This window comes from Ananas comosus, unplaced genomic scaffold (genome assembly GCF_001540865.1).
Source record: "Ananas comosus cultivar F153 unplaced genomic scaffold, ASM154086v1, whole genome shotgun sequence".
NCBI classification, from domain to species: Eukaryota; Viridiplantae; Streptophyta; class Magnoliopsida; order Poales; family Bromeliaceae; genus Ananas; species Ananas comosus.
The window spans coordinates 1-21,016 of NW_017893382.1; the positions used below are offsets into that span (position 1 = coordinate 1).

The 21,016-nt window shown below is 41.6% G+C and overlaps 2 protein-coding genes and 1 long non-coding RNA gene across 6 annotated transcripts; 1 reads left to right on the forward strand and 2 right to left on the reverse strand.

Moving 5' to 3' along the window:
* Positions 1-1,190: 1,190 nt before the first annotated feature.
* On the forward strand, positions 1,191-10,793 carry LOC109705842 (nucleolar protein 58-like). 3 transcript variants are annotated; one of them, XM_020226626.1, is made up of 3 exons: positions 1,193-1,244; positions 9,008-9,085; positions 9,847-10,793. In XM_020226626.1, exons 2-3 carry the CDS (start codon positions 9,028-9,030, stop codon positions 10,482-10,484), a joined length of 696 nt encoding a protein of 231 aa, XP_020082215.1. In that variant the 5' UTR covers positions 1,193-1,244; positions 9,008-9,027; the 3' UTR covers positions 10,485-10,793. The 3 variants fall into 3 exon arrangements, with proteins under 3 accessions (XP_020082217.1, XP_020082215.1, XP_020082216.1); XM_020226627.1 differs by having other exon boundaries at positions 1,225-1,244; positions 9,005-9,085; XM_020226628.1 differs by lacking the exon at positions 9,008-9,085 and having other exon boundaries at positions 1,191-1,244.
* A 2,340-nt stretch (positions 10,794-13,133) lies between these two features.
* Positions 13,134-14,802, reverse strand: LOC109705838. 2 transcript variants are annotated; one of them, XR_002214937.1, is made up of 5 exons: positions 14,600-14,802; positions 14,029-14,196; positions 13,702-13,768; positions 13,538-13,605; positions 13,134-13,420 (listed from the first exon to the last, which is right to left on the reverse strand). It is a non-coding gene; the product is annotated as an uncharacterized LOC109705838 (long non-coding RNA). The 2 variants fall into 2 exon arrangements; XR_002214936.1 differs by lacking the exon at positions 14,600-14,802 and having other exon boundaries at positions 14,029-14,388.
* A 5,007-nt stretch (positions 14,803-19,809) lies between these two features.
* Positions 19,810-20,735, reverse strand: LOC109705837. The gene is made up of 2 exons (XM_020226618.1): positions 20,714-20,735; positions 19,810-20,604 (listed from the first exon to the last, which is right to left on the reverse strand). Exon 2 carries the CDS (start codon positions 20,596-20,598, stop codon positions 19,963-19,965), a length of 636 nt encoding a protein of 211 aa, XP_020082207.1. The 5' UTR covers positions 20,599-20,604; positions 20,714-20,735; the 3' UTR covers positions 19,810-19,962.
* Between the last annotated feature and the right edge of the window lie 281 nt (positions 20,736-21,016).

The following is a 21,016-nucleotide window of genomic DNA, read 5'->3' on the forward strand; positions in this document are numbered from 1 at the left end:
TTAAAATAATAGTGGTCCCCTAAGGTTGAGTGAGTAATTGGTTGAATAGTATGATCTAACGAGTGGAAATAATCATGGAAAAAATCTAAGAGCTGAAAACTTATGAGTATAAGAGAGCCAATACTCATAAAAGTATAGTAACCGGACTATATATATACATAGGCCATGGCTACTATACTATTATGAGTATCAGAGCCCTTTGTACTCACAAGTTGTTTTCAATGATGGAGCTTCCGAATCGACGATCCATTTCATTAAATATGATCGAGGGTATTTGAAACTTTTAAAGAATAAATTTCATAATTTTTCAAAATCATAATAAAAGTTATCAAGCGTGCATAAAATAAATAGTCAAAATTGAACGATGTCCTAAAATGGATGATCGGGGTTATTGATCTTTTATCTACATAGTAAATAAAATTTTCTATCAAAAATTCAATCAATTTTGATTTTTTACATAGTTAAACTAACAAGTGTCCCATATCGGCTGTTAAAAATTGTCAATTTTGAGATCTTTTGATTGTAAGGTAAATAATGTCAAAAAATTATAAAATTTGATTTCTAAAAGTTTAAAATGCATGCTCTAGATAACGTTTAACGGTATGGATCGTTGATTCGAAAGCTTTATCATCGAAAACGACTTATTAGTACGAAGGCGATCGTACTCATAAGAGTATAGTATCCGGACTGAGTTACAATATTGCATTGAGATATATGTATACACCGGGTGCGCGGGTGTGTGCGAAGCCACGGGAAAGACGAGGTGGCCCGCTTCCGCCTCCGCCTCCGCCTCGTCTCTGCCGGTCCTCTTGAAGGAGAATAAAAAAGAGAACGAGAGAAAAAAAAAAAAAAAAAAGAAGAGAAGAAAGGAAATTATAATAGTTAAAACAGTTTCTCTTAAAAAATATTCGGACCGAATTTGGCAATTCAGAATGAGGCCTATTTTTGATAAAATTCCCAACTAATCATTTTTTTTATGGCAATGGCTAAAAATGAAAAAAATATAAGGACTTGGTAAGCAATGTATTGGGATAATCAGGGACTACCCATCAAATTTACCCGTTTTCTTCGTTTCCCAAGCCTAATTGAGGTCATACACTGCCTCTATTAAGTCAACCAACACTCCTCTAAGGACTCATTATTAGTCAGGAACTCTCCGAGTCAAATTTCAGAAAAGTAATTAGAGGATGTCCGCGCCTTCCGTGTGCATTTGCAGAGGAACTCTTCGATCTACAAGTAATAAGGTGAGGATCTGATCACAATTCTTCTTTTTTTTTTTAATCTAGGAAAAAAGTACGAGTTGGCTGTTTATTCAAGTATAAAGAAAAAAAAAAAAGAAAAAGAACTACCGAAGAGAAGGAGAGAGAAGAGAGAGAGATTAGAGAAGGGGGGGGGGGGGGGGGGGGGAAGGAGCTAAAAGGCGATGATCACTTGTTAAACACCCAAAGTTTTAATGCCAACCGCTTAAGTTAGGGTATGGCATTTTCTTTTAAGAAGTGCATGCTGTTGATATTTTCGGCGTAATTCAAAAATTCCTAATTAACTAGTTGCAGAGTAAAGTAAGAAGAGATCAGGGAGAGAGTTTAAAAGAGTTAACGCAAATTGCGTGTGTGCTCCTGTTATGGATTTACGGGGGGCTGGTTTCTATTTTCTATTGTAATTTAGAATTGATTCCTATCAATATACTATAGCGGGGCTGCTATCAGTAATATAAAAATTCCTATATTTTCGATGTTAGAGCTAGCTACCAAAACGATGTTCGGTACCGTTGAATATGATATAGATCATTTAAACTATTTAGAAATTATATTTTATACTTTTTTAGCATCATTAACCAAACGATAAAAGTATCACAAAAGTTGCAGTCTTGATAACTAATATGGTGTGTTTGCTCGTTTAACGGTATAGAAGTGTTTAAATCAATTAATTTTTTATTAATTTTTTTAAAAAACTTTAAAATAAGATCTATACTTTAGATTTTGAATACAAAAATTGTTTCATCACTTTTTGAAAGATATTTATTATCAACTATTCTTTTTTGTCAACTCGACGGAAAAGAAACAACATCAAAAAAATATAAAATTTGAAAAATGGATAGTAAACTAAACTGTTAACTACAAATAGTGTGTGTGTGTATATATATTGTCACGTCCAGGATTATCATATTTTTCGGGGCAAGTCAACAGACCCGCCGTATATATAGAAATTATCCGTGTATACGAAGTGATAACTGTACCTGTAAACAAGTTATACCTACAACCAAGAGTATAGAGCTACTAGAACTGAAATATATATATAAAACAAAAACCATCCACTGTACACACAAAACCAACAGCACAATCTCGCTCCAGCGAATACAACTAACCATAACAGTGTGTACATGGCAAAATCTATCTACCTCTATAAGGGTACTTCGCTAGCAAAAGACCAGAGAAGGAAAGACTCTAGCTCGCAACTCCCTTGCCTCGGTCAGAATCCACAGCAGCAGCAGCAATAGACGGCTCTGCAAAAAGGTAGCAATAACTGGGTGTGAGAACTACTGCAAAACAGAGTAGTCCTCAGTGGGTACCGTCACCGACCTCAACGGCCCACCCACTTAGTCTACAGTAAGGTATACAAAGGTAGTAAAGCTGGAAGAAACTTTACAACTACATGCTACAATACTACCATTATCCAAACCAAGCTCACTGTAAATAAAGGAATGCATCACTAGCTACAACTCAACCTCACTGACCCAATCTCAAGGGACTGCCAAATGGCCCGTCCAGCCTGTATCCAAACTACACGGCACACCACCCACGGGGGTGGTTGGTCCAAGAAACTGTCCAAACGGGACTGCTGCGACATCAACGCAAGAAAAGCCTCACTCCGGAGCGTCACTCGTGGGCGCGACCCAATCGAGTATGCAAGCGTGTCTCTGCCGAGCTCAATCAGGCTCACACAGGCTATAGTCAATGCAAATGGGTCCAACTGGTCTAACAATTAAGACTCACGTGCCCTCGGCACTATCTAATACAAGATGTAAACATATGGGTCCACCGTCAGTCTCGACGACATCCGACAATACAAACAGCCTAACCCTGCTGTAAAATGAGCTCGACCCTTCAGCACAAGCGTAACCTCAAGCTACACAAATATAAGTATCCACGACGTGCTAACAGCGGTGATACAAAAGAAAAAAAGCTCCTAAAGCTAAATTCGTTAACATTTCAAAAATGGCAGTGTAGGTTTAGATTATTTTCTTCTAAGTCAAATCCCAGTTCAGCATGTAAAAATTTATCTAAAATCATTAACTTATGCTCCAAATTCAGATTCCATAAAGAACAAGCAAATCCATAAATTCGAGCTACTATACATTATAATTGAACAATAAACTACATGCTGACATTCTACGACTTAGAAGGAATTCCGACGATTTCGGTAAAAATTAACACACCTCGAACGCTCGTCCAACACCGGCTAGAAGTCGAAAGGAGAATTCCGCGCGCTCGCTCGACCTCCAACGGCTCAACCGGGACAACCCACGCACTTGAACGACCCTCCTACGATCGACTCCAATTAACTAAAGAGAGAGGAAGAAGAAGAGCAGTATACTGCCTCTCCAAGCTCCTTACGCAAATAAATAAGCTGAGCGTCGGTTGGAATGAACGATGTAGCGAAATGACCAAAAGGCCCCTTACCAACTCAAATCTGCCGACTGGGTACCGGTACTCAATTTGGGCACCGGTACCCGGCACTCAGCCAGCAAATCCCGCAGGCTAGGTACCGGTACTAGCCCGATGCAGTACCGGTACACAAGCTCGGTACGGGTACTTGCCAACAGGTATCGTTACTCAACAAAGAAAAATACAAACCCGAGAGCACCTAAATATGTAATTCCTCTGGGGTATCGGTACTCCTCTCAAGTACCGTTACACAACACTCGAAATCCTGCTTTTTATAGATTTCAGTGTTCGAACTCCAACTCTCACAGCTCTGAGTCCGTTTTCACGTCTATTTCGCGCCAAAAAGACTCCGACTCATCCCGACACTCTACAGATGTGTCGTCAAGCCACAAATGCTATAGTCAGTCCGACAGCTAAACCCTAGAGACACTACATTCTCCCCCACTATAAAAAATTTTGTCCTCGAAACTTAAAGTCATATCTCAACACGGTACCTCAAACAAGTAGGGGTAGGACTCCCGCATCACAGCCTCCGGCTCCCAAGTTGCCTCACACTCCTCGTGATTACTCCACTGCACTTTCATGTACAGTATGACCCGGTTGCGCAATTCTTTCGTCTCACGATTCAGAATTCGCACCGGTCGCTCCTCGTACCTCAGGTCCTCGCCTATCTCCAGTGGAGTGAAGTTAATCACGTGTGAGAGGTCAAACACGTATCTCCTCAAAGCCAAGACGTGGAACACATCATGACTACTGGCAAGTCGCGGGGGCAATGCAATGCTGTATGCCATTGGCCTAACTTGCTCCAAAACCTCGAAAGGGCCAACAAATCGTAAATTAAGCTTTTCACGAACTCCAAATCTGCGAATCCCTCTGGACGATAAGACTTTCAGGAAAACATGGTATCCAATCTGAAACTCTAAGTCTTGTCTCCTGGTATCAGGATAGCTCCTCTGTCGACTCTGGGCGGTCTCAATATGTCATCGCACAACTTTGACCTTTTCTTCTGCTTCCAACATAATATCAGGACTCAAAGTCTCTTCTCACCTACATCACTCCAAAGCAAAGGTGATCGACACTTGCGTCCATACAATGCTTCAAACGGAGCCATTCGAATACTCGCTTGATAACTGTTGTTGTACGCAAACTTAACCAATCTTAGGTGTCGATGCCACCTTCCTCCAAAGTCCAGGACACAAGCTCTCAATATGTCCTCTATAGTCTGAATGGTTCGCTCTGACTAACCACCTGTCTGTAGATAAAATGCCGTGCTGAAATGAAATTGCGTATCCAAAGCCGTCTGAAGGCTCCTCAGGAAATGCGAGACAAACCTCGGGTCTTTATCAGATACAATCGAGGTAGGTACACCATGCAATTTGACTATCTCATCCAAGTATAACCGAGCAAGTCGCTCCCTGAACCAAGTGGTCTGTACCGGTAGGAAGTGAGCAGACTTGGTCAGCCTGTTCAGTATCACCCAAATAGCATCAAATCCACCCTGAGCTCTCGATAAGCCCATGACAAAATCCATCGTAATTTGATCTCATTTCCATTCAGGCATTGGAAGATTCTAAAGCTTGTCAGTAGATACCCGATACTCTGCCTTCACTTGTTCGCAAGTCAGACACTGAGCCACATGTCTTCCTATGTCTCTCTTCATCCCATTCCACCAGAAGTGTGCCTTCAAATTCTTATATATCTTGGTTCTATCAGGGTGAACAGTATAAGGCGAGTAGTGTCTCTTTCTCAAAATCTCCTCTCGGACTCCTGAATCCATAGGTACACACAGTCGGTCCCTATATTGCAGTACTCCCGAACTGTCAACAAAGAAGTTCTCTACCGGTCCCCTCTCTAACTGCTCTCGGATCCTCAACAAATAAGGATCTTCACTCTGTTACTCCCTAATCCTATCCAACAGAATGGGCTGCAAGATCATAGACATCAGTCTCGCAGTGGTCCTAGGGGACACTACCTCAAGTCTTAATCACTGTAACTCCTCAAGTAAAGGCCTATGCTGGGTGATCATCATACTGAGTCTCTGCACTGACTTCCTGCTCAACGCATCTGCCACCACATTCGCCCTGCCGGGGTAATACTGAATGCTGATATCATAATCCTTCAACAACTCCAATCACTAGCGCTGTCTCAAATTCAATTCTTTCTGGGTGAACATGATACTTGAGGCTTTTGTGGTCAGTGAAAATCTCACAGTGCTCACCATACAGATAATGCCGCCACAATTTCAGAGCAAATACCACAGCGGCAAGCTCCAAGTCATACGTAGGGTAATTTTTTTCATAATCCTTTAGCTGCCGGAAAGTATAAGCAATCACCCTAACATACTGCATCAACACACAACCCAAACCATTGTGAAACGCATAGCTATAGATCACAAATTCTTTCCCCATAACTGGAAGGATAAGGATAGGAGCCGATATCAACCTCTGCCTCAGCTTATTGAAACTCCTCTAACAATCCTTACTCCAGATGAACTTAATTCCTTTACGAGTCAATCGAGTGAGGAGCGTGGAAAGCTTCGTAAAACCTTCCATGAACCGACGGTAATAACCAGCCAATCCAAGGAAACTCCTCACCTTGGTAACTGTCGTCGATCTGGGCCAATCTCGAATCGCATCAAAATTCCGTCCTAGCATGCTTAACTCTCTTAACCTTTTGGGCCAAGCCACCACCCAAAATACTTAAGCCACGTTAACAATTTAACCCTATTGTATCTTACATATAGGACTACCTGGGGTCTCACAACGGAGGCCTTCGTGCTCCTAAGCTGATTTTGACAATGAAGCTTCCGAATCGACGATTGGCTCCGTTAGACTTGATCTAACGTATTTGAAGTGTTTAGAAGATAAATTTTGCGATTTTTCGATATCATTTAACTAGCGATCAAAAGGGTTCAAAATTAACGACTAAAAATATAAATCTCACAAAAAGTGGTGATATAACACTAAAATTTTTTATCAAAGATATTGATCTTGCAGTAAATAGTATAAAGAATTTTTTATCAAAATTTCACCTGATTTGAATACTTCTACACCATTAAACTTGCAAACGACATATATCAGCCATTAAAAATATTGATTTTGAACCCTTTCGATCACTAGGTACATGATATTGAAAAATCATAAAGTTTATTTTCTAAATAATTCAAATATGCTAGATCAAGTCTAATAGAGCTGATCGTCGATTCGGAAGCTCTATTGTCGAAAACGGCTTAGAAACACGGAGGCCTTTGTGCTCCTAATAGCACACAAGACCTACTCTATATGTATTTATATACATGTATATATATATATGCAGTCCAACTGTGGTGCTTTTTGAAGCATCACTCTAATTTTTTAACCCTTAGATTAACCTTTTTGATCATTTTTAATCTTTGGTTTAATTTTATTATCCTAGAGGGACCCTGAAACCTAAGGAGAATATTTAATCCTCGGAGGATTACTTTCATTGTAATCCTACAATCCTTGATCTAAGGGGTAAAAAGTTAGAAATACCAACTTCTTTATGCTTTCGAAAGCATAGTAGGTTTACACTATATTCGTTTACACCGTTAAACTAGCAAGTATTTCATCGTTTATTAAAAATTATTAATTTTGAGGTCTTTTAATCGTAAGGTATAAAATGTCAAAAAATTATAAATTTTAATTTTTAGATATTTCAAATACTTTAAATTATGTTTAATAGTATAGATCGTTAAGTTAAAAATTTTATCATTAAAAATAATTTATGAGTACAAAAACAATCGCGCCCTTAAGAGGGCTCTCTCTCCCCCTCTCGCCGTACTCTCTAATAAGCAGCTCTTTGTGTTGTCATCGCCTTGGTCAAAAGTTCTCGTGACTATTTTTCTCTGACCATTCAGGAGGGTAAATGTCAAATTGCCCCCCATGGTAAAGCACTTTGTCACTTTGATTACCGGGTAGTACTATAATGTTATACTTTGCCTTCATATGGTTTAGATTATTTTTATTTCGTCGTTCCGTAGTTCAAAAAATTATACTTAACTATCTTGTAATTTAGTGTGTATTTCATTTTACTATCCTACGATTTTAAAATTTTTTTACTTTGCTATTCTATTTGACATGGAATTTTTTTTAAGAGATATTCTATTTGACATGGAATTTTTTTTAAGAGATATTCTATTTGACATGGAATTTTTTTTGAGAGATATTCTATTTGGCATGGAATTTTTTTTGAGAGATAAAAATTAAAGGGAGAATATTTAATATGGCTCTGAAAACTTTTAAACTATTTAATTTATACTTTTTTTTTTCAAATATACCCCTTGTATAGTTTTCCGTTATTCAAAAATATCTCCACTGTTAGTAACCGTTAACTTATCTCAGATTAAATCTCAGTTAAATTTCTAACTGAGTTTAAAAAAAATCAAAATATCCTTTTTGCCCCTAACTTAAGGGCAAATAAAAAAAGCTGATGATGGTAAATGAATATATTTGAAAAGATAAAAAATTAAAATATTTCTTTTGCCCCTATATTAAGGGCAAAAAGAAAAGTACGTGACGGTAAAAGGGTATATTTGAAAGGACAAAATAGTAATTTTACAGAGATAATGATTGTTGCTAACAGTTCACTAACAGAATTTTACTCTAGAGGTATATTTGAAATAACTTGAACGCTAAAAAGTTTTTTTAACATGCAATAGTAAAGTAAAAATACGCTGTACAGGGGGAATCAATTTGAAGTTTACCCTATTCAAAGACATTCAATATTTATCTCTTTTTTTTTCTTTTTTTTTTTAGAGAGATAGATAGCACGCTATCCGTTTCGTTTATTTCATTTAGAAATAAACTTAGCTAGAAATGTGAATCAGCTAGGATTCAAACTTGGAATCTCGGGTACCAACCACCAAACCCTTTGCCACTTGCTCTAGGGACGGTCGGTATTCAATATTTATCTTATTTGTACACATTGTATGATTGAACAAGCCGCATCAGGGCTAAAAGTTTATCTCTGATCACTTCAGCTCACTTCACCTCTGATGCACATTAAGGCCTAGTTTTTTTTTTTATTATTATTTTTTTAACCTTACAAACTTTACCTTTTCTTTAATCCTCGAATATACTTGACGATTATAGAATAAAATTCATTATATACTTTTAAGGCCATAAGTGCGTATTCTTTAGCAAATCCATTTAATGTTTGTGGCGTTTTCTGTTGGTACAAAAAGCAATATTCGATTGCATTTTGAGCTCATTGTAATTTAACGCCTACAATTACCAAGCCCTTGAATAATATATCCTTGTTTTTCTCTTTTCAATCTGATAACAATGCATTAATTGCCTAATCCAATATACATTGATCAGCAGCGTTTCAATTTAGGAGCACGATGGATGTTGCACGTAAGAATGCTCCTGCGTCGAACGGCGAATCCTCACATAGAAAAGGTATTACTCCAACCCAAAAACAATGATTCAAAAACCGGGTCAAGCCAGCCAGCTCAACCGGTCCGACCACGATCTAGTCTATAAAACGGTTCGATTCAATCCTTTGAGCCGAATAAGTCAAAAAAATTATTTTGAGCCATTCGAACTGGCAATTCAACCATTGACCTAGTGAATCACCGACCGTCCCTAGCGTTAAGTGGTAAAGAGCTTGATGGTTGGTATCCGAGATTCCAAATTCGAAACCTAATTGTTTCATATTTTCAGCTAAATTTATCTTTGAAAAAAATAAACGAAACGGATAGCATACTCCTTTCTCTCAAAAAAAACCATCGTACTAGTGAATCCGTCCGATTTTAATTGAACCGGTTGGATTTTTTTAATCAAGTCAAACTATCCAACGGCTTAAAGTCAACTTAGCTGATTTTATTTTCTATTAGCAAATATTAGTCTTATAAAAAGTATTAAAAACTTATATCTACTTGTATAAAAATCAGTATTTTATAATTAAGTACGATACTAAAATAAATAAATAAATAAGTATATATATTATATAATAAAATTAAAAATAATAATTAAATATTTTGACGTTATGCCGGTGTCATTGATTCATCCAATGGTTGATCCACTGGCGAACCAATTATCCTTGACCCAGTAACATTTCCGGTAGCTATTCAAGCCAGTTTTTAAAACATTTCCCAAAAAAGTGACCCGTCTCATTCGCAATGTGTTTGGTGATGCTGTTAGTGATCCTAATTCTGCAGGTGCTAAGTACATGATGAAGGTCCACAATGGACAACGGGTGGAAAAAGCTGAGAAGTATGAAATCAAAGAGAACAGGTACAAAGACAAGCACGAAAAACAAGCACATGTTGAGAAGCATGAAATCAAAGAGAACAGGTACAAAGACAGGCACGAAAAACAAGCACATGCTGAGAAGCATGAAATCAAAGAGATCAGGTACAAAGACAGGCACGAAAAACAAGCACATGCTGAGAAGTATGAAATCAAAGAGATCAGGTACAAAGACAGGCACGAAAAACATGCACATGCTGAGAAGCATGAAATCAAAGAGATCAGGTACAAAGACTGGCACGAAAAACATGCACATGCTGAGAAGCATGAAATCCAAGAGATCAGGTACAAAGACAGGCACGAAAAACAAGCACATGCTGAGAAGCATGAAATCCAAGAGATCAGGTACAAAGAGATCAGGTACAAAACTGCGATTGAGAAAAACAAGCACGAAGCCAAGCATGGAAATGAAAATTTGCACATTAAACTGCGTCTAAATTTGGAAATGCCAAAAAACACAAGGGATGCAAAAGTGGAAATACATGTACAACCCGAAGCAGCAATGCAGAAAGACAAGGCACAGAAAAAGAAGCTGATGGGCAACTGAGGCCAGCAAAATGTACGAACTCTGCAGGATGAATCATGAACTTTTTTCGTGCGGTTTAAATGGTTTAAATGTTGTGTAATAATTGAAGAGAGTTTGAACTTCTTGTGGTTTGTGGGGTAATATTTGGAGAGCTTGAATTGAACTTCATGTGGTTGCATTTCAAATAAGTTTCGAGTCGCTTGTAGAGCGCAGTGTGAACAATCAATGTACTGTGTGTTATGTCAGTGTTTGCAAAACAATGATGCTGTCAATGTACTGTGTGTTATCTCGTGTTCGCAAAAAGTGATGGTCTGTTTGGTTTGCATGATATAGTTGGTTCTTGTGTGGAGAGATATCTGGCAATCTTACGATCTCTTTATTAATTCGCTGTATTTTGGAAGTCTAGTTGATACGGCATGCCGACTTGTCAACTTTGAGAATATTAGGATATAGGGACGAACTTAATAAGTATAAAATTTATAGAAGAAAAAGATCTGTCTAAATGCATTTTCAGTTTATATCTTTTTAGATGCATTTTCAGTTTATATCTTTTTAGATGCATTTTCATTGTACATATACCTAGCCTCTTTTTAATGTTTCTTCTATCTTTTCTTTCTCAGTAAGTCATAATAGGTCTGAGGGTCTTCACTTGTAGCCCTAGCATCTTTAGAACAGTTCTTTGTCACCATGGTAGGTTAGATTGTAATGCTAGAGTTAAAATTGCAGTGTTCATACATGGTAATGAAAATTTGGGTGTTTTATACTCAGAGACGCGTGATTCATCGTATTTTAACAATGGGGATGTACCCTAGACTACTTATACATGCATATTTATGGTTCTTATTCTGCTACAAGATCAATAAGCACATTGATTTTCCAACTCTATATTCAATGAAGAGAACAAGGAAAGGAGGCAAGAAGATAGGTAGGCACCTTCTAAATCTATATTTCCATTGTACCCTACATTATAGAAGAAAAAGCATATTATACCAAATTCTATATCAGTTATCCATGATTTCTAGTTAAGTAACTTCAGACCTGATGAGGACAACGTCATTAACGTGGAACTGAGAGGGTACAACCAACTCCCTGTTTCACTATTTCACCCTACTTTCACCAAAACCAAAAGACAGAACTTGCGACTTACACCGAATGTCTATTTCATCATCCCCATCACCAACTACATCAAAACCAACACCCTGTTCGCGACGCGTTACAAGATATGGTTAGGACCCTCACTAGTGTATGGTTATTGGCTGGTTGATTGGGTGGTTCACTACAAAATGTGCATTACAGATTAAATTGCGAAGCAACATCTCTATATGCAGGGATAAGTTGGCTAAACCTGTCCGCATTTGACCTTTCCTAGACACCACAGAGCTGTATATGTCACGCCCGGATACCAGCGGAAGCATATCCGGCACGTGCACAGACCCGCCATACACCTGCAGTATATAAGGCGTCTACAAGAAGCAAGTCGATAGGAAGTAAAACAAGAAGTCCTATCCTGATATCAGAGCAAAATACAAGTCGATATACAACGAGTATCAAATCCAAGTCAAAATACAAAGAGTATACAATCCAGGATCTCAACAAAAAGGAGAAGTAACACTACTATAATCTCAACCCCGAAAGTAAATATACATCACGGGTGTACAAAAAGAATAGATACAATGGTGGTCTCTCTATATATATATGGACATCACCCTCGGCCGTAGCCCGAGTAGCAAGGTGATCGACTAGCACGCTCCTAGTAGTCCCTAGCTAGGCGCGACTTCCTTGCCACGATCCCTAGCCTCTCCTGTAACAGGCTCTGTAAAAACAACCACCAAAAGGGCGTGAGAACTATTAACAATAGTTCCCAGTGGGTAAGCCGCCAGCCTCGGCGAATTACACCACTAGGCTCGAGATGTACAGAATGGAAATAAAAGCAGTAATTTGCATGATATATTTTCAATGCTAACAATTCATAAGCCAATGTTAACAAATAATGAACATGTAAACAACATGTGATCATAGCATCAACAGTAATGAATCAACTGAATGATAGAAGCATGGCTACTACTATAAGCATAAACGTAGCATAAGTGTGTAAGTAACTACTGTACACTGTAACTGGTAATTATTCGTTACTGTCCAATTTTCCTTTAGCACTTTCCTTTCATTCACAGGGATCTACTCAAGGTAGTCCAGCTTGCGCCGCGCCTAATGGCCCCGTGGTAGTATACACTCCCCACGGCAATCCACTTCGGCACCCAATCCCGCACGGGCGAGCAACTGTCGCGTAGGCCAACTCCGGAGTGCCGGCTTGTAGGGAGCTACCCTCACAAGCGTGTGCGAATGAGCACGATGGCAAGCAAGCAAAGTCCATTATCCACATGTCTCAATTTTCATATTTTCACATACAAAGTTCAGAACCCTCGATCCTCTGATCGGAATATCAATACACAAATAGTAACAAAAGCTAGTATCCACTAGATTGTAAACATGTAAGGGTAAAGCTAAATCACATAGCATTATAATCTTTCCACTAGTATGGCACTATCAACATAGTCATGAGCATGTCATAGTTCCCTATGTTAGAGTCAAGAGAATGTCATGGTTCTCTACAAAGTCACGAGAATATCATTGTTCTCTACTCTACTAAAGCATCATTAGTATGTCCATTAGTTATCTTAACTAAATATGAACATAAACATAGGCATAAAGACACTTATGCATGAGTACTCTCTACTTCATAGAGGTTCTATTCAATCAATGTATACATATCAACACTATAATATAGTGACTCGTCTCAAATTCTGTATCAATCACAAAAACATACAACTGTATCAATTCTATAGTACATATAGAACATAGGGGAGCTTCACTTGCTCTGGTTAGGTCCGACCCACCTAGTACTAGGCTCCGATTATCCACAAGAAGTCCCACAACGGCTCAACGAAGCCCCAATGCTGCTGAAAAACGAACGTCAAGATCGGATTAAATCTACGGCCGAAATGTCCGATTTCGACCTAAATTCCACTTAGTACAAAGTAACTCTTTAAATCCCTGTTTTGGGACTAGTGTAATACCTCAAGAGACGCCTCCAAGAGCTCTCACAAGTCAGCTCACGACGATCCAAAGCTCGTTCGCACTCTCGCTGCGAACAACATCGAGACGGCATCAATATCAACATATATAGCAAATATAGTCGGAATCTTGCAAATTCAGTTTTCTAACTGAAATTCCTGCTTACCTCAGGTTAGAATACCTCCCAAACCAGCTTCAAAAGGTACAAGTTCAGCTCAACGAGGCTCGAAGACCTGCTGCGAAGAAAAAATCCCAATTTGCATCAATTCGCACAACTTAGTGCATTAAGTTCCGATTTTAGCTTCATAAATGGCTAAATATTCCAATTAAGCTTCAAAGTAGCTTATCCCAGGTCTAAGAAGGTTAATTCACAGCTAAATAATCCAATTTTAATTGCTGAAATCTCAGATTAAAGCAACTAGAAGCAATAGCTCAAAAGCAACACATAAACGTCTACTCGAACGTCGATAATGGAGAAAATCGAGTCGTTTACCTTCTCAAGCTTCCAACCAGCACCCTACTGGTTCAGGACAGCAAAGAGCCTTCCAAAACACTCCCTCACACGTGCACAAAGGTGCTGCAACACTCGCAACCAGCGAAGAATGCGCGCGACGACGAAAACGAGCGAAATCGGCGAATTCTTTGTAGAGAGAGAAAAACCCTAGAGAGAGAGAGAGAAAATGGTGCAAGGTTGCTTCTCTGGGCTCTAGCACACTCCAGCAAGCTCCAAGAGTCGTGCTGGGATCAAATAGGTAGGTGTCAAATGTGAAATTACGAAAAAGCCCAAGCTGCCACGTTTCTGCATTGTGTACCGGTACACCATAATGGCTGTACCGGTACACCAAGCAGAAAAGGCTGATTTCGCCCAATCAATACACTGTCTTGCTTTTAGCATTCCAATCATCCTCTAACTTATCCAAAAACTTGTTCTAACCTTTTAGAACATGTAGGAGTGATCCACACACCATTCCACACACTCGAACTTCGCAATTTGCGAAAGTCCAGTGTATTACATTCACCCATCCTAAAAAGAAGTTTCGTCCGCGAAACTTGTAATCACTTACCTCAAGATTCCATCGAGAATAAATAGGGATAATGCTCTTGCATTGCACTCTCCAGTTCCCAAGTGGCTTCTCGTTCCTCGTGATTGCTCCAAAGGATTTTCACGTAGGGTATCTCGCGATTACGAAGCCGTTTCACTTCTCGAGCTAGTATTCTCACTGGATGCTCCTCAAAGCTCAAATCTTCTTGTAAATCCACTGGAGTACTCTCCAATATGTGAGTGGGATCAAAAACATACTTTCGAAGTGTCGATACATGAAACACATTATGCACTCCGGATAGGTTCGGCGGCAAGGCAAGCCGATATGCTACGGGGCCTATCCGCTCTAACACCTCGTAGGGTCCAATAAATCGAGGGCTTAACTTTCCTCGAATGCCAAATCTTTTAACTCCTTTTGTCGGTGAAACCTTCAAAAATACATGATCGCCGACTTGAAATTCCAATTCTCGCCGACGTTTATCCGCATAACTCTTTTGTCGACTTTGAGCTGTCAGTAGACGTTCTCGCGCCAGTCGCACTTTAGCTTCAGCCTCTTGCAGTACATCTGGACCCAACACTAACCTCTCACCCACTTCACTCCAATGAAGTGGTGATCTACACTTTCTACCATACAGGGCTTCAAACGGTGCCATCTGAATACTTGCGTGATAACTGTTGTTATAAGCAAATTCAGCCATCGGGAGGAACTGTGGCCAACTGCCCTGGTAGTCAATCACACAGGCCCTCAACATATCCTCAAGGGTCTGGATGGTACGCTCAGACTGCCCATCACTCTGGGGGTGGAAAGCAGTACTAAAATCCAATCGGGTACCCAAGGCCTCCTGTAAACTTCTCCAAAAATGTGAAACGAATCGGGTGTCTCGGTCCGAAACAATAGAAGCAGGTACTCCATGTAATCGCATAATTTCATCAAGGTACACTTGTGCGAGTTTCTCTCCTGACCAAGTCGTGTGGATTGGAATAAAGTGGGCAGATTTGGTTAATCTATCCACAATTACCCAAATCGCGTCATGACCTGCTTGTGAGCGAGGTAATCCAACGATAAAATCCATAGTAATCCTCTCCCACTTCCACACTGGTATGGGTAAACTCTGAAGTTTTCCCGCAGGAAGTCGATGTTCAGCTTTAACTTGCTGACATGTTAAGCACTTAGCTACAAAGTCTGCAACTTCTGACTTTAAGCACTTAGCACAAAGTTCAACTTCCTTTTTCATTCCAGGCCACCAGTAGGTTAACTTCAAATCTTTATACATCTTTGTACTTCCAGGGTGTACAGTATACGGCGCCCGGTGTGCTTCTTTCAAGATTTCTTCTTTAATATCTGGATTGGCAGGCACACAAATTCTATCACCGAATTTTAGCAATCCCTGATCATCCACTCGAAAATCGCCAATTGGATCAACAGTGATCTTTGCTCGAATCTTTTGCAGGGATTCATCTTGAGCTTGCTTTTCTTTAATTCGATCGATCAGGGTAGGCCGCACCACTAATGACATAAGTCTCCAAGGCGTATTAGGAGCTACAACTTCCAAATTTAATTGCTCCATTTCCTTTACCAACAGGGATTGCATTGTTATCGACATCGCCAAATTTTCCGTCGATTTTCGACTTAAAGCATCTGCTACAACATTAGCTTTTCCCGGATGATAGAGAATGGTCAAATCATAATCCTTGAGCAACTCCAACCATCTACGTTGCCTCAAGTTTAATTCCTTCTGAGTAAACAGATACTTTAAGCTCTTATGATCGGTGTAAACCTCGCAACGCTCGCCGTAGAGGTAGTGGCGCCAAAGCTTTAAGGCAAATACCACCGCTGCTAACTCCAGATCATGTGTAGGGTAGTTCTTTTCATAATCCTTTAATTGGCGTGACGCATAAGCAATCACCTGGCCATTCTGCATTAGAACACACCCTAAGCCATTCAACGACGCATCGCTGTAAATCACATAGTCCACTCCAGTAACAGGCAGTGCCAGAATTGGGGCGGTAGTCAATCGTTCCTTCAGTTCTTGAAAGCTTCTTTCACAGGCTTCGTTCCACAGAAACTTAGCTCCTTTATGTGTGAGTCGAGTGAGAGGAGTAGACATCTTTGCAAATCCCTCTACAAATCTTCGGTAGTATCCCGCCAAACCAAGGAAACTCCGAATCTCTGTGACACTGGTCGGCCTAGGCCAATCTTTAATCGCTTCAATCTTCTGTGGATCCACAGCTATCCCAGTTTCTGAAATCACATGGCCCAGAAATGCCACTTCTCGAAGCCAAAATTCGCATTTCTTTAACTTGGCAAACAGTTTCTTTTTCTCGAAGTACTTGCAACACCACTCTCAAATGGTCTTCATGCTCTTTGTCACTTCGAGAATAGATCAAGATATCGTCAATAAACACTACTACGAATCTATCCAAATAGGGCTTAAAGACACGGTTCATTAAATCCATAAAGGCTGCTGGCGCATTAGTCAATCCAAAAGGCATGACTGTAAATTCATAATGCCCATACCGTGTTCTAAAAGCAGTCTTAGACACATCTTCAGGCTTAATCTTGAGCTGATGATAGCCCGATTGCAAATCGATTTTGGAGTATACTTTCGATCCTTGCAGTTGATCGAATAAGTCATCAATTCTGGGCAACGGATATTTGTTCTTGATTGTGACTTTGTTGATTTCTCGATAATCCACGCACAATCGAAGAGATCCATCTTTCTTCTTGACAAACAACACCGGTGCTCCCCAAGGCGATACACTCGGTCGAATAAATCCTTTGTCTAAAAGATCTTGTAATTGTGCCTTCAGCTCTTTTAACTCAGCGGGTGCCATTCTATAGGGTGCTTTAGAAATAGGAGTTGTCCCAGGGACAAGATCAATCACAAACTCCACTTCCCTATCAGGTGGCATGCCCGGCAACTCAGCTGGAAACACATCCCCGAATTCTCGCACAACTGGAATATCATCAATCTTGACGGTTTTTCCGTCGCTCACAGAAATGCTAGCCAAATAGGCTACACAACCTCTCCGAATCAACTGTCGTGCTCGCGAAGAGCTAATGGTCATTGCGAACAATGAACTCTGGCACCCTTTATAAACAAACTCCTGTTGACCCGGTTCCTGAAAGGTCACCGTTCTGTTCGTGCAATCTATGGTGGCATAATACTGTGTCAACCAATCCATACCCAATACTACATCAAACTCACCTAGTTTGTGTAGTGCCAATAAATCCACTGGCATGATCCAGTCGCCTACCCTAACTGGGCAGCGAGGGCAATACTCACAAATATCCAGGGTATGGTCAGGTACAATCACTCGTCCTAAATGCAAAGTGGGTACCAACTGTATGCTATGCAACTCGGCGAACTGCCGATCAATAAAAGAATGCGAAGCACCAGTATCAAATAATGCACGAACACGAATATCATAAAGCATAATAATACCTGCTACGACCTCCTGTGCTGCTGTGGCGCCCTCAGTCTGGGTGGCATACATCCGCCCACTCGAACCCTGCTGCGAACTCTCCGACTGCCGCTGTCCTGGTGGTCGCCTAGACTGATAAGGCGCTGTCGGGGTGCCCTGGCTCGGAGCTGAAGATGCAGGTGCAGAAGCTGACGAGGGTGCAGGCAAAGAACCTCTCGGGCACTCTGAACGAAAGTGGCCCTCCTGGCCGCAAAGAAAGCACCTGCCCCCACGCTGTGGACACTGTGGCGGTACGTGAGGCCCACCACAGATAACACAACGCGGCGGTCGTCGACGCTCGGGTGCTCCACGGGGTGCTGAAGATCCTCGACCCCTCGACTGTCCTGACTGTCCCCTCGGATACTTTGGCGGTCTCCTGAAGGCCTGCTGACCACTGCTCTCAGCTGCTGGTCTCTTGCCTTTGCTTCGATCCACAACATCTCTTTCCTTCATGATTTCTGCCCCCTTCTCAACAATCAAAGCCCGGTTCACGACGTCCCGGTAAGTGGAGAGGTTTGACGCCTGGACCAATCTGAAGATCGCAGGTCGCAAACCCACCTCAAAAATACGAGCCTTGTCCTCATCGTCTCGGACTACAAAAGGAACACAGTGCAGTAATCGAGAGAACTCTCGCTCGTACTCAGCCACTGTCCTGTCCCCCTGTCTCAAGTTCCTCAGATCCCTTTCCATCTGCCTCTTCACACTCTGTGGAAAATAGGTAGTCAACAACAACTCCTTGAACCTGTTCCACGTGATAGCAGACAAATCAGCACGGGGATCCTCCCGGATGTCCACCCACCACCTATAAGCCTCGCCATCAAGGTGGTGTGTCGCAAACCAAACTCGGTACCGCTCCTCAACAAAAGTGTCATAGAATAGTTTCTCCATATGCATTAACCATTTTTCAACCACCCAATGATCTGCTTTCTCCCCATCAAAGACACGAGGGTTGCAGCGACGGAATTCATTCAGTCGTTCCATCATCCGCTCTCGCTCCTCAACCCCCACCATCTCGGGTAACACTGTCCCAACTGCTGCTACAGGTACTGGTGGTGGTACTACTGTCTCCTGTCGGGTCTCTGCCCTCGGAGCTACTGGGGGTGTATCGGGTACCGGTGACTGTGCTCTCACTGTGGTGCCCCTCTCTGGTACTATAGGTACAGAATCCGGAGGTACAGAACCTGGAATCTCTCTATCGGTCGTCTGCCGCAGTAATAGATCCTCTAACCTCTTCATCCTGTCCTCCTGCCGACGCGCAGCGTCTATCTGCTGTCGTGCTGCCGCGGCCTGCTGAGTAACCAACTCTGTCAACGTCGCAAGCTGATCCTGCAACTCATGAAGCTCACTGGACCCCGACGTGACGGAAGTCTCTACCTCTTCCGCAGCGGCCGCCTCAGCCGCCCCGGCGGTTCCAGAACGAGTCGTAGGCATCTTGAACTGCAACACAAAAACAAACATAGGTCAATAAACCCTATACTACTGAACCCTCATTGAGGATATAAACCAGCTAATCAAGCGAAAGTAATGAAATGTAACGCCTACTAACTTCCGATGTCACGTTGTCGGCCGCCAACGTGACCCTCTGCAAAGTTAGTAGTTGCACATCCCGATCAAACTCCTACTATTCGGAGTTTATAAGTACCCAATCAAAGTACTTTCGCTAACAACAACCTCGACTAGACATCGTCTCTCACGAGCCTATCCTTATAGTCCAACCAGCCTAAGGTTTACAAGGTCTACTAAGACTCAACCCTAGGCTTCGTACTCAGCCACTGTCCTGTCCCCCTGTCTCAAGTTCCTCAGATCCCTTTCCATCTGCCTCTTCACACTCTGTGGAAAATAGGTAGTCAACAACAACTCCTTGAACCTGTTCCACGTGATAGCAGACAAATCAGCACGGGGATCCTCCCGGATGTCCACCTACCACCTGTAAGCCTCGCCATCAAGGTGGTGTGTCGCAAACCAAACTCGGTACCGCTCCTCAACAAAAGTGTCATAGAATAGTTTCTCCATATGCATTAACCATTTTTCAACCACCCAATGATCTGCTTTCTCCCCATCAAAGACACGAGGGTTGCAGCGACGGAATTCATTCAGTCGTTCCATCATCCGCTCTCGCTCCTCAACCCCCACCATCTCGGGTAACACTGTCCCAACTGCTGCTACAGGTACTGGTGGTGGTACTACTGTCTCCTGTCGGGTCTCTGCCCTCGGAGCTACTGGGGGTGTATCGGGTACCGGTGACTGTGCTCTCACTGTGGTGCCCCTCTCTGGTACTATAGGTACAGAATCCGGAGGTACAGAACCTGGAATCTCTCTATCGGTCGTCTGCCGCAGTAATAGATCCTCTAACCTCTTCATCCTGTCCTCCTGCCGACGCGCAGCGTCTATCTGCTGTCGTGCTGCCGCGGCCTGCTGAGTAACCAACTCTGTCAACGTCGCAAGCTGATCCTGCAACTCATGAAGCTCACTGGACCCCGACGTGACGGAAGTCTCTACCTCTTCCGCAGCGGCCGCCTCAGCCGCCCCGGCGGTTCCAGAACGAGTCGTAGGCATCTTGAACTGCAACACAAAAACAAACATAGGTCAATAAACCCTATACTACTGAACCCTCATTGAGGATATAAACCAGCTAATCAAGCGAAAGTAATGAAATGTAACGCCTACTAACTTCCGATGTCACGTTGTCGGCCGCCAACGTGACCCTCTGCAAAGTTAGTACTTGCACATCCCGATCAAACTCCTACTATTCGGAGTTTATAAGTACCCAATCAAAGTACTTTCGCTAACAACAACCTCGACTAGACATCGTCTCTCACGAGCCTATCCTTATAGTCCAACCAGCCTAAGGTTTACAAGGTCTACTAAGACTCAACCCTAGGCTCTGATACCACTATAATCTGTCACGCCCGGGTACCAGCGGAAGCATATCCGGCACGTGCACAGACCCGCCATACACCTGCAGTATATAAGG

Coding starts and splice junctions, on each gene's coding strand:
- LOC109705842 (XM_020226626.1), top strand. CDS start 9,028: ATGGATGTTGCACGTAAGAATGCTCCTGCGTCGAACGGCGAATCCTCA. Junction 9,086..9,846: donor CGAATCCTCACATAGAAAAG/GTATTACTCCAA, acceptor CTAATTCTGCAG/GTGCTAAGTACATGATGAAG.
- LOC109705837 (XM_020226618.1), bottom strand. CDS start 20,598: ATGCCTACGACTCGTTCTGGAACCGCCGGGGCGGCTGAGGCGGCCGCT.